The 12,954-nt window shown below is 42.9% G+C and overlaps 1 protein-coding gene and 2 pseudogenes across 1 annotated transcript; all 3 read left to right on the top strand.

Annotated features, from left to right (window-relative positions):
- Positions 1 to 685: 685 nt before the first annotated feature.
- Positions 686 to 3,369, top strand: LOC129104985 (uncharacterized; annotated as a pseudogene).
- A 2,378-nt stretch (positions 3,370 to 5,747) lies between these two features.
- On the top strand, positions 5,748 to 6,937 carry LOC129104879 (trace amine-associated receptor 13c-like; annotated as a pseudogene).
- A 3,921-nt stretch (positions 6,938 to 10,858) lies between these two features.
- LOC129104918 (trace amine-associated receptor 13c-like) lies at positions 10,859 to 12,050 on the top strand. The gene is made up of 2 exons (XM_054615783.1): positions 10,859 to 11,031; positions 11,234 to 12,050. The coding sequence occupies exons 1-2, from the start codon at positions 10,859 to 10,861 to the stop codon at positions 12,048 to 12,050; spliced, it is 990 nt and encodes a 329-aa protein (XP_054471758.1).
- The last annotated feature ends 904 nt before the right edge of the window (positions 12,051 to 12,954 follow it).

Genomic DNA, 12,954 nt, shown 5'->3' with positions numbered 1-12,954 from the left:
GCTAGCCCTGGAGGAGTGGCGCCATTGGCTGGAGGGAACCAAGCTACCATTCCTGGTATGGACTGACCATAAAAACCTGGAGTACATCCGCACCGCCAAGAGGCTCAACTCCCGACAGGCCAGGTGGTCCCTCTTCTTTACGAGGTTCCACTTCACCCTTTCTTATCGTCCCGGTTCCCACAACATCAAGCCCGACGCTCTCTCCCGCCAGTTCCAGGAGGTGGAGGAACCTACCCCGGGTCATCTCTCCATCCTTCCGGACTCCTGCCAAGTCGCGGTCCTCACCTGGGAGATCGAGGAATCCGTGAGAGCCGCGACTGAGGATCAACCCGGTCCCAGCGCCTGTCCTCAGAACCGCCTGTTCATCCCTCAAGCTCTTCGGTCCGACGTTCTCCAATGGGCCCACTCCTCTAAACTTACCTGCCATCCGGGCATCCAGCGAACCCAAGACATCCTGCGACAGCGCTTCTGGTGATCCTCACTCCCCGAGGACACCAGAGAGTTCGTCAACGCCTGCCCGATCTGCAACCAGCACAAACCCTCTCACCAAGCTCCGGCTGGTCTCCTGCGTCCTCTTCCAGTACCCCATCGTCCTTGGTCACACATCTCCCTGGACTTCATCACCGGGTTGCCCACATCCGAAGGCAACACCGCCATCCTGACGGTGGTTGACCGGTTCAGCAAGATGGCCCACTTCATCCCTCTGCCTAAACTCCCGTCTGCCAAAGAGACAGCCGAACTCATCTCCATCCACGTCTTCCGCCTACATGGGATTCCGGTCGACGTCGTCTCTGACCGGGGTCCCCAGTTCACCTCCATCTTCTGGAGGGAGTTCTGCACACTGTTGGGGGCCACCGTAAGCCTGTCCTCTGGGTTCCATCCACAGTCCAATGGCCAAACAGAGAGGAAGAACCAGGAGATGGAGACCGCCTTCCGATGTCTGGTCTCCCGGAATCCTGCCTCCTGGTCCCGCCAGCTGATGTGGGTGGAGTACGCGCACAACACCCTGACCAGCTCCGCCACCGGCCTGTCTACTTTTCAGTGCGCCTATGGCTATCAACCTCCTCTGTTCCCCGCACTGGAGGAGGAGGTTTCCTGCCCCTCAGTCCAGACCTTCATCTGCCGCTGCTGTCAGACCTGGACAAAAGCCCGAACAGCCCTGCTTCGGTCCGCTGACCGCTACTCGAATGCTGCCAACCGACACCGCACTCCAGCCCCCGTCTACCAAGTGTGGCTGTCGACCCGGGACCTACCATTGCGGGTAGAATCCAAGAAGCTGGGGCCAAGGTTCATCGGTCCATTCGAGGTCAAGAAAGTAATCAACCCAGCGGCAGTAAGGCTCAAGCTCCCCAGGTCCATGCGCATCCATCCCACGTTCCACGTCTCCAGGGTGAAACCAGTCAGGGAGAGCCCCTTGATGCCGGCGGCTCCTCCTCCACCACCTCCTCGCCTCATCGAAGGAGGACCTCTCTACACCGTCCATCGCCTGCTTCGCTCTCGTCGCTGGGGTCGGGGTATCCAATACCTGGTGGACTGGGAGGGATACGGTCCTGAGGAGAGGTCGTGGGTTCCAGCTCGTCACATCTGTGATCCTCGACTCATTGTTGCTTTCCATCTACAGCACCCGGACCAGCCCTCCAGGAGAAAGACCCCTGCCAGAGACATTCAAGAGGCTCCCGAGTCAGACAGTGAGGCCTCGTTGTCCGGGTCCGAGGAACCCTTCCTTCAGACCCCCTCCACCCACCCTACTGAAGATCCGGACTCTGCGGCCTCGGAGGAGTACTTCCCCTTCCCTAATCCATCCCTCTGACTCATATTTCCAATAAATCATTAATAACCTATATTGTTATTAGCATGGTATTGAATTTGTGAATATGTGTGCAATCATGATTAAGGCCATGTAAAGCGTTCTGGTCAGTCATGTAGTATGAAAACCACAATGACTTTAAGACTCCTGATTTCAAGAAAGCAAGTTAAGTACTTTTGTTGTGTTAGTAAACCCTAAAAACTAAGTAATCCAATATGTGAAGTTTATCTAGCACCACAGACCTAGGATATGTATTTGAAAGGTTGGGAGTTAAAATGTGTTGGATGGAGAGTGGGACACATAGGAGTCTAATAGAAGGGCTAATTGGCTGATTAGCAAGAGATAAAACAGGACAATGATCTCGATCCACCTAGTCTCGGAGCAATTGGGGGGCCTGTAGATGCAAGGGCAAACTGACAGAGGCAGCTGAGTGGAGACCAAAGCATGTGGCCAACTAAAGATCTGAAACATATGAAGTTGTTTCCTGACTGGGGATCAGAGACAACTATTGAGGTGGGAATCAGTGACAACTGCAGGGGATTGAGTTCAATGACACATGACGAAACTAAAAATCTATCTAGTTAAACGTCTTGCATACATCTATAGCTTATCCAGGTTCATGGCATAATAGTTACCAGCGGCTGTATTCTCTCGTCATCTTGTCCTTGTCAAACTTGTCCTAAAAAGGCAACTCTGGTGGGGTTGTGATGTGCCTTCTTGTTCCCCATTGCAGACCATTATGGAAATTGTAATTTTTTAAATAAAAAAATGGAAAAAAGAAGAGGGGGAGGTGAAATACAGACCAAAGCCCAGTGAAGATAGATGAAACAGTACTTATAAACGGCTGCTGGTTCCTCAGTGACCTCATGTGTGTTCTATATTATTTTCAAGACCTTATTATTACCTATGCTGGTATAGAAACCATGGTGTTCATATCAGCTTACCGATATGTGGCCATTTGTGAACCTTTACATTATCCCACCAAAGTCACACAAAAAAGAGTTAAAGTCTGCGTTTGTCTGTGTTGGATGTTTTCTGCTTTCTGTAGCTGTCTGCTGTTGAAGGATAATTTTGAAGAGCCAGGCAGGTATAATTCCTGCTTTGGAGAGTGTGTCATCGTCATTAACTACATTGCTGGACGTGCAGATCTTTTTTTGTCCTTTATTGGTCCTGTCACTGTCATCATAGTTCTGTATATGAGAGTATTTGTGGTGGCTGTGTCTCAGGCTCATGCCATGTGATCTCATACTGCAGCTTTCCCTCTCAAGTGTTCAGTGAGTGTAACTGCTAAAAAATCTGAAATGAAAGCAGCCAGGACTCTTGGTGTTGTTATTGTTGTGTTTCTATTGTGCCTCTGCCCATATTTCTGTGTTTCACTTACAGGACAGGACACCTTGCTGAATGCCTCATCAGCTGCCTTTGTAATATGTCTGTTCTATTTCAACTCCTGTCTTAACCCTGTGATCTATGGCTTTTTCTACCCCTGGTTTAGAAAATCTATCAAGCTCATTGTTACACTTAAAATACTGCAGCCTGCCTCAAGTGAGAACAAAATAATGTAGAGAGACACTGCATGGTGGCTGAAATTAGATAGAAAAATCCCCTTGGTCACACTGGTGAGAATTTAATAAAGATGTTAAAGTCTTGGTACAATGACATTTGTTTTAACACTTTAACATGCAGACCATCTATTTGTCTTTACATTGTGTACTTTTTCAAGGCAGGGAAGCAACTTAGAAAACTACTACTACTCTACCTACTCTAGAAAAGCTGTTGCCTGACTCCAGTGAAGTCAACATATAACAAATAAACTGAAGGATCCTTGGACAAATATAGAAATGCTTTTTTCTTTTTTTGGATTGCATTAGGTCTGAAGTTTCACTATGTTACTCTGTAGCTAAAGACCCAAATGGGTAATGCAAATCTCTCTTTCCTGTTTGGAAAGAGGATACTGTCCACATCCTTTCAAGGGGCCTATCGGGCTTGAAGGTATGGGTTGAATCAAAAAGGTATTTTACTGAAGCGGACCTTCAGTACACGAGAATTCAGTACAAATTACGGCTAAGTTATCTAAAATCAAAAAGGTTAAGGCATAGTCAAGAGGAACAGAAGTAAGAGGAAATACATACGAAAAAACGCTGCAACACTAGACTAGGAAATACTCAGACAAATGGACAACAGAGAAGCTAAGCAGTTAGGCTAAACACACAGGGGTGGTAGGGTAAAGAAGTATAGGTGCAACTTATCAGGGCAGGGCAGGCAATCACACAGGTGGGAATCACACAACAACAGGAAGCAAACCTATCCTTTAGCAGGGAGGATCATGATACTTGTATTACTTCTTAATAGTCCTTATTACCAACTCTGCATGTAGCTTTCATAAAGCCTTCACCAAAATCCAAACATGTCTACAGATGATCTTCTAAATATCTTCAACTATACAATCAGAGGTGTACTTGACTTGATAGAAGCTGCAAAAACCAATCTCGCAGCATGTCTTGCTTAATAATAACACCAGAGAATAAAGTCAGTATCTCCAAGTCTAACAACATGGTTCTCTGCAGGAAAACTGTGGATAGCGCCCTCTGGGTTGGGAGTGTGTCATTGTCACAAGCAGTGGTTCATTGCACCAAGCGAGGAGTTTAAGTATATCAGGGTCTTGTTCACTCAGTGAAGGTAAAATGGAGCGTGAGATGAACAGGCAGTTTGGTGCGGTATCAGCAGTGATGAAGGCATTGTACCAAATCATTGTGGTGAAGCCAGAAGGCAGAGCTCTCGATTTACCAGTCCATCTATTTTCTAAGCCTCGTTGTCATGTGCTTTTGGTAGTAACCAAAAGAATGAGATTGTGAATACATGCCGCCAAATTGAGCTTCCTTTCTTTGGTGGTTAGGCTTAGCTTTCGAGTTAGGGTGAGGAGCTTAGACATCCAGAATGAGTTCGGAATTGAGCCGCTGCTCTATCACGTCTAAAGAGGCCAGCTGGGAAGGTTGGGGCATTTGATCAAGATGCCTCCTGGGTTTTCCTAGTAAGAGGTCCTGGGGTAGCCCCGAACACACTGGACAGATTATGTATTTTGTTAGGCCTGGAAACGTCTCAGGAGTTCCCCAGAAAAAGCTGGAAATCATTGCTGGAAAAGAGATGTCTGGGAAACCCTTGCTGAGTCGGACATCCGCAACTGACCAAGCATCTGTATTTGAAGGGTTGGGAGTGAGAATATGTTGGAGGGAGAATTGGACCTTTAGGAGTCTAATAGAAGAGCTAATTGGCATATTAACAAGAAGGGAAACAGGACATCCAGCCAGACACTGGGACAAGTGACCAGCTGAAGATCCACCTAGCTTTTGCAGCAATTTGGTCTGTAGGTGGAGTGACAAACTGGCAGAGGTAGTTGACTGGAAACCACAGCATCGGCCAACTGGAGATCAGAAACATATGAAGGGATTTTCTGACCATGGATCAGAGACACCTTTTGAGGTGGGTTCAGCAGGGAATCAGTGACTGGAGGGGCTTGAGTTCAACGATACATGACAGAACTCAGAACTTAAATCTAGTTAAACCTCTTTTGAAAATATGCATACATCTATATCTTATCCAGGTTCATGGGATACTAGTAACCAAAAGCGTTGTCTTCTTATTGTCTCTTGGTCACAATTATCCCAAAAGAAACCTTTGCTTTGATAATGAGCATTGCTGTTCCCCATTGCAGAGCATGATGAAATTGTAACTTTTTAGTAAAAAAATGGAAAAAATAGGAGGGGAGGTTAAAGACAGGGAAAATCCCAATGAAGATAGATGAAACAGTAAGGGAGAAGTTCAGTCACTCCCACTTAAGAATTTTTTTCCAAGGGTAAAAGAGGAAGGAGGGATGTGCAAGAAGAAAAAAGAATAATCAGATGCATGGCGAGCTCAGCAGCATCTTGTCTTCTTAGCTCTGAGAATGAAAAGCCTTGAAGAAGCTGAACTTTGCTTTCCACAACTCTTCAACTCCTCCTGCAGGAAGACCATGCGTCCTCACTCTGTATCTATGCTCACTTACATTTTACTGTCCTCCATCTCGCTGCTCACTGTGACTCTAAACCTGTTGGTCATCATCTCCATCTCCCACTTCAAGTATTCATGTGTTTTATCAAATTATAAAAGTGGTAGCTTTACAGAAAGAAAGAGTTAATGGAACAGAACATTACTAAATATCAGATCTTAGACGGTTAAAGAAATGTGTTTTTGTGTTTCAGTCAATTTCAGTCATTGGTCTCTGAATATGATGATTGCTGCTACCAATAATGATAAGTATGTTGTTCTCTTCTCTTTCCAGGCAGCTCCACACACCCACCAACCTCCTCCTCCTCTCTCTGGCTGTCTCAGATTTCTTCGTTGGCCTCCTCTTTTTCTTTCAAATTTTGCTCATAGATGGCTGCTGGTTCCTCGGTGACATCATTTGTATTCTGTATCAGAATGTTGCATACATTATTACCTCTGCCTCAGTAGGAACCATGGTGCTCATATCAGTTGACCGATATGTGGCTATTTGTGAGCCTCTACATTATTCCACCAAAGTCACACAAAAAAGAGTTAAAGTCTGTGTTTGTCTGTGTTGGATGTTTTCTACTTTCTTTAGCTGTCTGGTGCTGAAGGATAATTTTGAACATCCAGGCAGGTATAATTCCTGCTTTGGAGAGTGCGTCATCGTCATTAACTACATTGCTGGACTTGCAGATATTTTTTTGTCCTTTATTGGTCCTGTCACTGTCATCATAGTTCTGTATGTGAGAGTATTTGTGGTGGCTGTGTCTCAGGCTCGTGCCATGCGATCTCATACTGCAGCTTTCCCTCTCAAGTGTTCAGTGAGTGTAACTGCTAAAAAATCTGAAATGAAAGCAGCCAGGACTCTTGGTGTTGTTATTGTTGTGTTTCTATTGTGCCTCTGCCCATATTATTGTTTACACTTACAGACAGGACGCATTGTCTCAAGCCATATCTACTTCATTTCTAACATGTCTGTTCTATTTCAACTCCTGTCTTAACCCTGTGATCTATGCCTTTTTCTACCCCTGGTTTAGAAAATCTATTAAGCTCATTGTTACACTTAAAATACTGCAGCCGGGCTCATGTGCAACCAACATGCTGTAGAGAGACACTGCATGGTGGCTGAAATAAGACAGAAAAATGTCAGACATTGTGATAATTTACTGTTTCAATGCAACACTGAAGCAACATAGAAAACTACTGCTACTCTAGCTGCTCTATAAAACCTGTTGCCTGACTTCTGTGAGGCCATCATATAACAAATAAGTTAAAGGATACTTGGACTAACATAGAAATGCTGTTTGCATTGGATTCTAACAGCTCTTAAGTTTCACTGTGTGACTCTGTAGCTAATGATGGACACCTTCTCAACAGTAAATCCTGAAGAAAAGAAGCTGTAGAAGTTTGGACACCAGATGATGACACATGCATTCAAATGGTGGCCTGCAGTGTTTTCTTACCAAAAAGCAATATTAATGTTGACTTTCAATGTACATTTTTAAATCCTGACAAGAGAAATAGTCAAATACTAATTACCTTATGCATTGCAAGAATAATGACTAGCAACCTGATGAATAACATTATTTAAATGTCGAGCGGAGATAATGTTATAAAACACACAGATACATTAGTTATGTCTCTCTTTCCATGTAACTCTATTATCTGCACATTTCCTTATTCTAAGTGCAGTTTTGGTCACATTTCCTCTCCCCTTTTTCCTTCAGACCAGAAAGCCTACAAACTTCGCCTTAGCTGACGTAACTAATTTTAACAGTCCTCGCTCTACACAAATCAGTCACATTTTTATTTTATTATATTGGTTACACAATAAACCCTAGCTCAAAGCTCTTTAACGCTGTGTTACACGCAGAAATACCCACATCTCCAAAAGCAGAGCTTACAAGGAAGCTTTGGGTTCATGATCCTAGAAAAAAATATATTATTTCCCTGATCTAGAAATGTGCATTTAGGTTGTAAAGATTTGAGAACAATGGCTTTTAAAACCATGTCGGTGGGCATTAGTATAAATCATTTGTCAAGCTGTAATACATGAGAATCAATGTTGCAGTGAATAATCCAAACTTTAATCCAAATAAATACTCACTGTTATAATATGTACGGCTTGTCCCTTTCTCTCTCACTTGTCTCTACAGCCAACATGTATAAAAATAATTTACTAAAATGATGTATTCCTTCTCTATTTCATCTTTGTGCTTGAGTTTGCCTGAATTTTAGAAATATGTGTTAAACATTATATAAACGTAAGCAAAATATGTTTTTTCAATAACATATTCATACCATAACAATATGTTATTAACCAATAAGTATGTTAGGTGTTTGTTTTGTTAAATTCAGCATATGGTTTCCACTTTATAAGCCAAACAACACTTATATTTCTGTAGTAATCACACTTGAATTTGAAGAAGTGAGTTTTTACTGTGGAGAATTGCATGATTCTAATCCTATCCTGGTACAGTGACCAGTACCTGCTCTACCCCCTTTCATCTCCATCATTGATTGATAGTTGTTTCACTTGTGTCTGTCTCAGTGAACAAAGTAAACACATGGCCGCAATGGCTTTGAACTACATGCAGTTATCTGACTCATGCTTCGCATGGATTCAACTGCATGTCCAGTATCCTCAAATTGTTGGCATAATCAAAGAACCAAGTGGTGAGTAAAGTTTTTGCAAGAACAAGATCATCAACTTCACTACGTCAAAACCCACATACACACAAACATACTGAAGCAATACAAAAAAAACAGATAAGCATGGTAATCTTGACATTATACAATTTCTTTGTTGCTTTGAATTCAAGTAATATTGAGTTTTTTAGACCAAAATGGTGGGAACCAAACTTTTAGAGAGGGGACTTATCTGGACGGACTCTTTAGTTCTGGTGGGGGTCTAAAACACATAGGCAATGATAGAAAACCTGAAAGGGGTTGATTGGGATGAATTGTTTGCTGGTCTGAACATCATTGCTGCTCTGTTACTGGACTTCTCTGCCAGTTATGGATTGGCCATAAGAAAAAACAGGTTAGAGCATAGTGTTATTCATGAGGTCTTTGAAACACCACTGCCCAAGCATCTGAATTTGAAGGATTGGGAGTGAAAATGTGTTGGAGGGAGAGTGGGACACTTAGGAGTCTAATAGAAGAGCTAATTGGCATATTAACAAGAAGGGAAACAGGACATCCAGCCAGACACTGGGACAAGTGACCAGCTGAAGATCCACCTAGCTTTTGGAGCAATTTGGTCTGTAGGTGCAGTGACAAACTGGCAGAGGTAGTTGACTGGAAACCACAGAATGCGGCCAACTGGAGATCAGAAACATATGAAGGGGTTTTCTGACCAGGGATCAGAGACAACTTTTGAGGTGGGCCAGCAGGGAATCAGTGACTGGAGGTGCTTGAGTTCAATGATACATGACAGAACTCACAACTTATCTAGTTAAACCTCTTTATGGCAAAAAGTTTGACATCTATAGCTTATCCAGGTTCATGGTATGAGAGCAACCAAAAGGGTTGTCTTCTTATTGTCCTGGTCACGACTATCCCAAAGAGAACACTATGGCTGCGTTATAATGAGCCTTGCTGTTCCCCATTGCAGAGCATGATGACAATTGTAACTCTTCAGAAAAAAGTTAAAAAAAGGAGGGGGTGGTGAAAGACTAAAGTGTCATTGTCACAAGCAGTGGTTCATTGCACCAAGCGAGGGAGTTTAAGTATCTCAGGGTCTTGTTCACGAGTGAAGGTAAAATGGAGCGTGAGATGAACAGGCAGTTTGGTGCGCTATCAGCAGTGATGAAGGCATTGTACCAAATCATTGTGGTGAAGCCAGAAGGCAGAGCTCTCGATTTACCAGTCCGTCTATTTTCTAAGCCTCGTTGTCATGTGCTTTTGGTAGTTACCAAAAGAATGAGATCGTGAATACATGCCGCCAAATTGAGCTTCCTTTCTTTGGTGGTTAGGCTTAGCTTTCGAGTTAGGGTGAGGAGCTTAGACATCCAGAATGAGTTCGGAATTGAGCCGCTGCTCTATCACATCTAAAGAGGCCAGCTGGGAAGGTTGGGGCATTTGATCAAGATGCCTCCTGCCTTTTCCTAGTAAGAGGCCCTGGGGTAGCCCCCGAACACACTGGACAGATTATGTATTTTGTAAGGCCTGGAAACGTCTCAGGAGTTCCCCAGAAAAAGCTGGAAATCATTGCTGGAAAGAGACATCCGCAACTGACCAAGCATCTGTATTTGAAGGGTTGGGAGTGAGAATATGTTGGAGGGAGAATTGGACCTTTAGGAGTCTAATAGAAGAGCTAATTGGCATATTAACAAGAAGGGAAACAGGACATCCAGCTGGAGACTGGGACAAGTGACCAGCTGAAGATCCACCTAGCTTTTGGAGCAATTTGGCCTGTAGGTGGACTGACAAACTGGCAGAAGCAGCTCGCTGGAGACCACAGCATGATCTCCAGTCTCCAACTGGAGATCAGAAACATATGAAGGGATTTCCTGACCATGGATCAGATACACCTGTTGAGGTGGGTTCAGCAGGGTATCGGTCACAACTGCAGGGGCTTGAGTTCAACGATACATGACAGCACTAAGAACCTATCGAGTTAAACCTTGTTAAAGCAAAAGTTTGAAAATATGCATACATCTATATCTTATCCAGGTTCATGGGATACTAGTAACCAGAAGCTCAATTCTCTATTTTCTTCTCTTGGTCACAATTGTCCTAAAAATTAAAGCTTTGCTTTGATCTATGGTGCATTGCTGTTCCCCGTTGCAGAGCATGATGAAAATTGTAATTTTTTAGTAAACAAAATGGAAAAAATAGGAGGGGGAGGTTAAATACAGGGATAAGCCCAATGAAGATTGATGAAACATTAAGGGACAAGTTTAGTCACTTCCACTTAAGAAAGTTGTCACCAGAGTAAAAGAGGAAGGAGGGATGTGGAAGAAGAAAAGAGACTAATCAGTTGTATGACGAGCTCAGCAGCATCTTGTCTTCTTAGCTCTGAGAATGAAAAGCCTTGAAGAAGCTGAACTTTGCTTTCCAAAACTCCTCAACTCCTCCTGCAGGAAGAACATGCGTCCTCACTCTGAATCTATGCTCAGTTACATTTTACTGTCCTCCATCTCGCTGCTCACTGTGACTCTGAACCTGTTGGTCATCATCTCCATCTCCCACTTCAAGTATTCAAATGTTTTATCAATTTATACAACTGGTAGCTTTACAGAAAGAAAGAGTTAATGGAACAGAACATTACTAAATATCAGATCTTAGACGGTTAAAGAAATGTGTTTTTGTGTTTCAGTCAATTTCAGGCATTTGTCTCTGAATATGATGATTGCTGCTACCAATAATGATAAGTATGTTGTTCTCTTCTCTTTCCAGGCAGCTCCACACACCCACCAACCTCCTCCTCCTCTCTCTGGCTGTCTCAGATTTCTTCGTTGGCCTCCTCTTTTACTTTCAAATTGTGCTCATAGACGGCTGCTGGTTCCTCGGTGACATCATTTGTATTCTGTATCAGAATGTTGCATACATTATTACCTCTGCCTCAATAGGAACGGTGGTGCTCATATCAGTTGACCGATATGTGGCTATTTGTGAGCCTCTACATTATTCCACCAAAGTCACACAAAAAAGAGTTAAAGTCTGTGTTTGTCTGTGTTGGATGTTTTCTACTTTCTTTAGCTGTCTGGTGCTGAAGGATAATTTTGAACATCCAGGCAGGTATAATTCCTGCTTTGGAGAGTGCGTCATCGTCATTAACTACATTGCTGGACTTGCAGATATTTTTTTGTCCTTTATTGGTCCTGTCACTGTCATAATAGTTCTGTATATGAGAGTATTTGTGGTGGCTGTGTCTCAGGCTCGTGCCATGCGATCTCATACTGCAGCTTTCCCTCTCAAGTGTTCAGTGAGTGTAACTGCTAAAAAATCTGAAATGAAAGCAGCCAGGACTCTTGGTGTTGTTATTGTTGTGTTTCTATTGTGCCTCTGCCCATATTTTTGTTTTACACTTATAGGACAGGACGCATTGTCTCAAGCCATATCTACTTCATTTCTAACATGTCTGTTCTATTTCAACTCCTGTCTTAACCCTGTGATCTATGCCTTTTTCTACCCCTGGTTTAGAAAATCTATTAAGCTCATTGTTACACTTAAAATACTGCAGCCGGGCTCATGTGCAACCAACATGCTGTAGAGAGACACTGCATGGTGGCTGAAATAAGACAGAAAAATGTCAGACATTGTGATAATTTACTGTTTCAATGCAACACTGAAGCAACATAGAAAACTACTGCTACTCTAGCTGCTCTATAAAACCTGTTGCCTGACTTCTGTGAGGCCATCATATAACAAATAAGTTAAAGGATACTTGGACTAACATAGAAATGCTGTTTGCATTTTTGGATTCTAACAGCTCTTAAGTTTCACTGTGTGACTCTGTAGCTAATGATGGACACCTTCTCAACAGTAAATCCTGAAGAAAAGAAGCTGTAGAAGTTTGGACACCAGATGATGACACATGCATTCAAATGGTGGCCTGCAGTGTTTTCTTACGGAAAAACTATATTAATGTTGACTTTCAATGTACATTTTTAAATCCTGACAAGAGAAATAGTCAAATACTAATTACCTTATGCATTCCAAGAATAATGACTAGCGTCCTGATGAATAACATTATTTAAATGTCGAGCGGAGATAATGTTATAAAACACACAGATACATTAGTTATGTCTCTCTTTCCATGTAACTCTCTTATCTGCACATTTCCTTATTCTAAGTGCAGTTTTGGTCACATTTCCTCTCCCCTTTTTCCTTCAGACCAGAAAGCCTACAAACTTCGCCTTAGCTGACGTAACAAATTTTAACAGTCCTCGCTCTACACAAATCAGTCACATTTTTATTTTATTACATTGGTTACACAATAAACCCTAGCTCAAAGCTCTTTAACGCTGTGTTACACAGAGAAATACCCACAGGTCCAAAAGCAGAGCTTACAAGGAAGCTTTGGGTTCATGATCCTAGAAAAAAATATATTATTTCCCTGATCTAGAAATGTGCATTTAGGTTGTAAAGATTTGAGAACAATGGCTTTTAAAACC

The sequence above is a fragment of the Anoplopoma fimbria genome, chromosome 16 (assembly GCF_027596085.1).
Source record: "Anoplopoma fimbria isolate UVic2021 breed Golden Eagle Sablefish chromosome 16, Afim_UVic_2022, whole genome shotgun sequence".
Taxonomy (NCBI): Eukaryota; Metazoa; Chordata; class Actinopteri; order Perciformes; family Anoplopomatidae; genus Anoplopoma; species Anoplopoma fimbria.
This window is presented reverse-complemented; position numbering and strand designations above follow the sequence as displayed.

Bases quoted from the DNA above. Each gene is read 5' to 3' on its own strand.
- LOC129104918 (XM_054615783.1), top strand. From the start codon at position 10,859: ATGAAAAGCCTTGAAGAAGCTGAACTTTGCTTTCCAAAACTCCTCAAC. The intron at 11,032-11,233 runs GTATTCAAATGT...TTCTCTTTCCAG, and splicing joins ATCTCCATCTCCCACTTCAA to GCAGCTCCACACACCCACCA.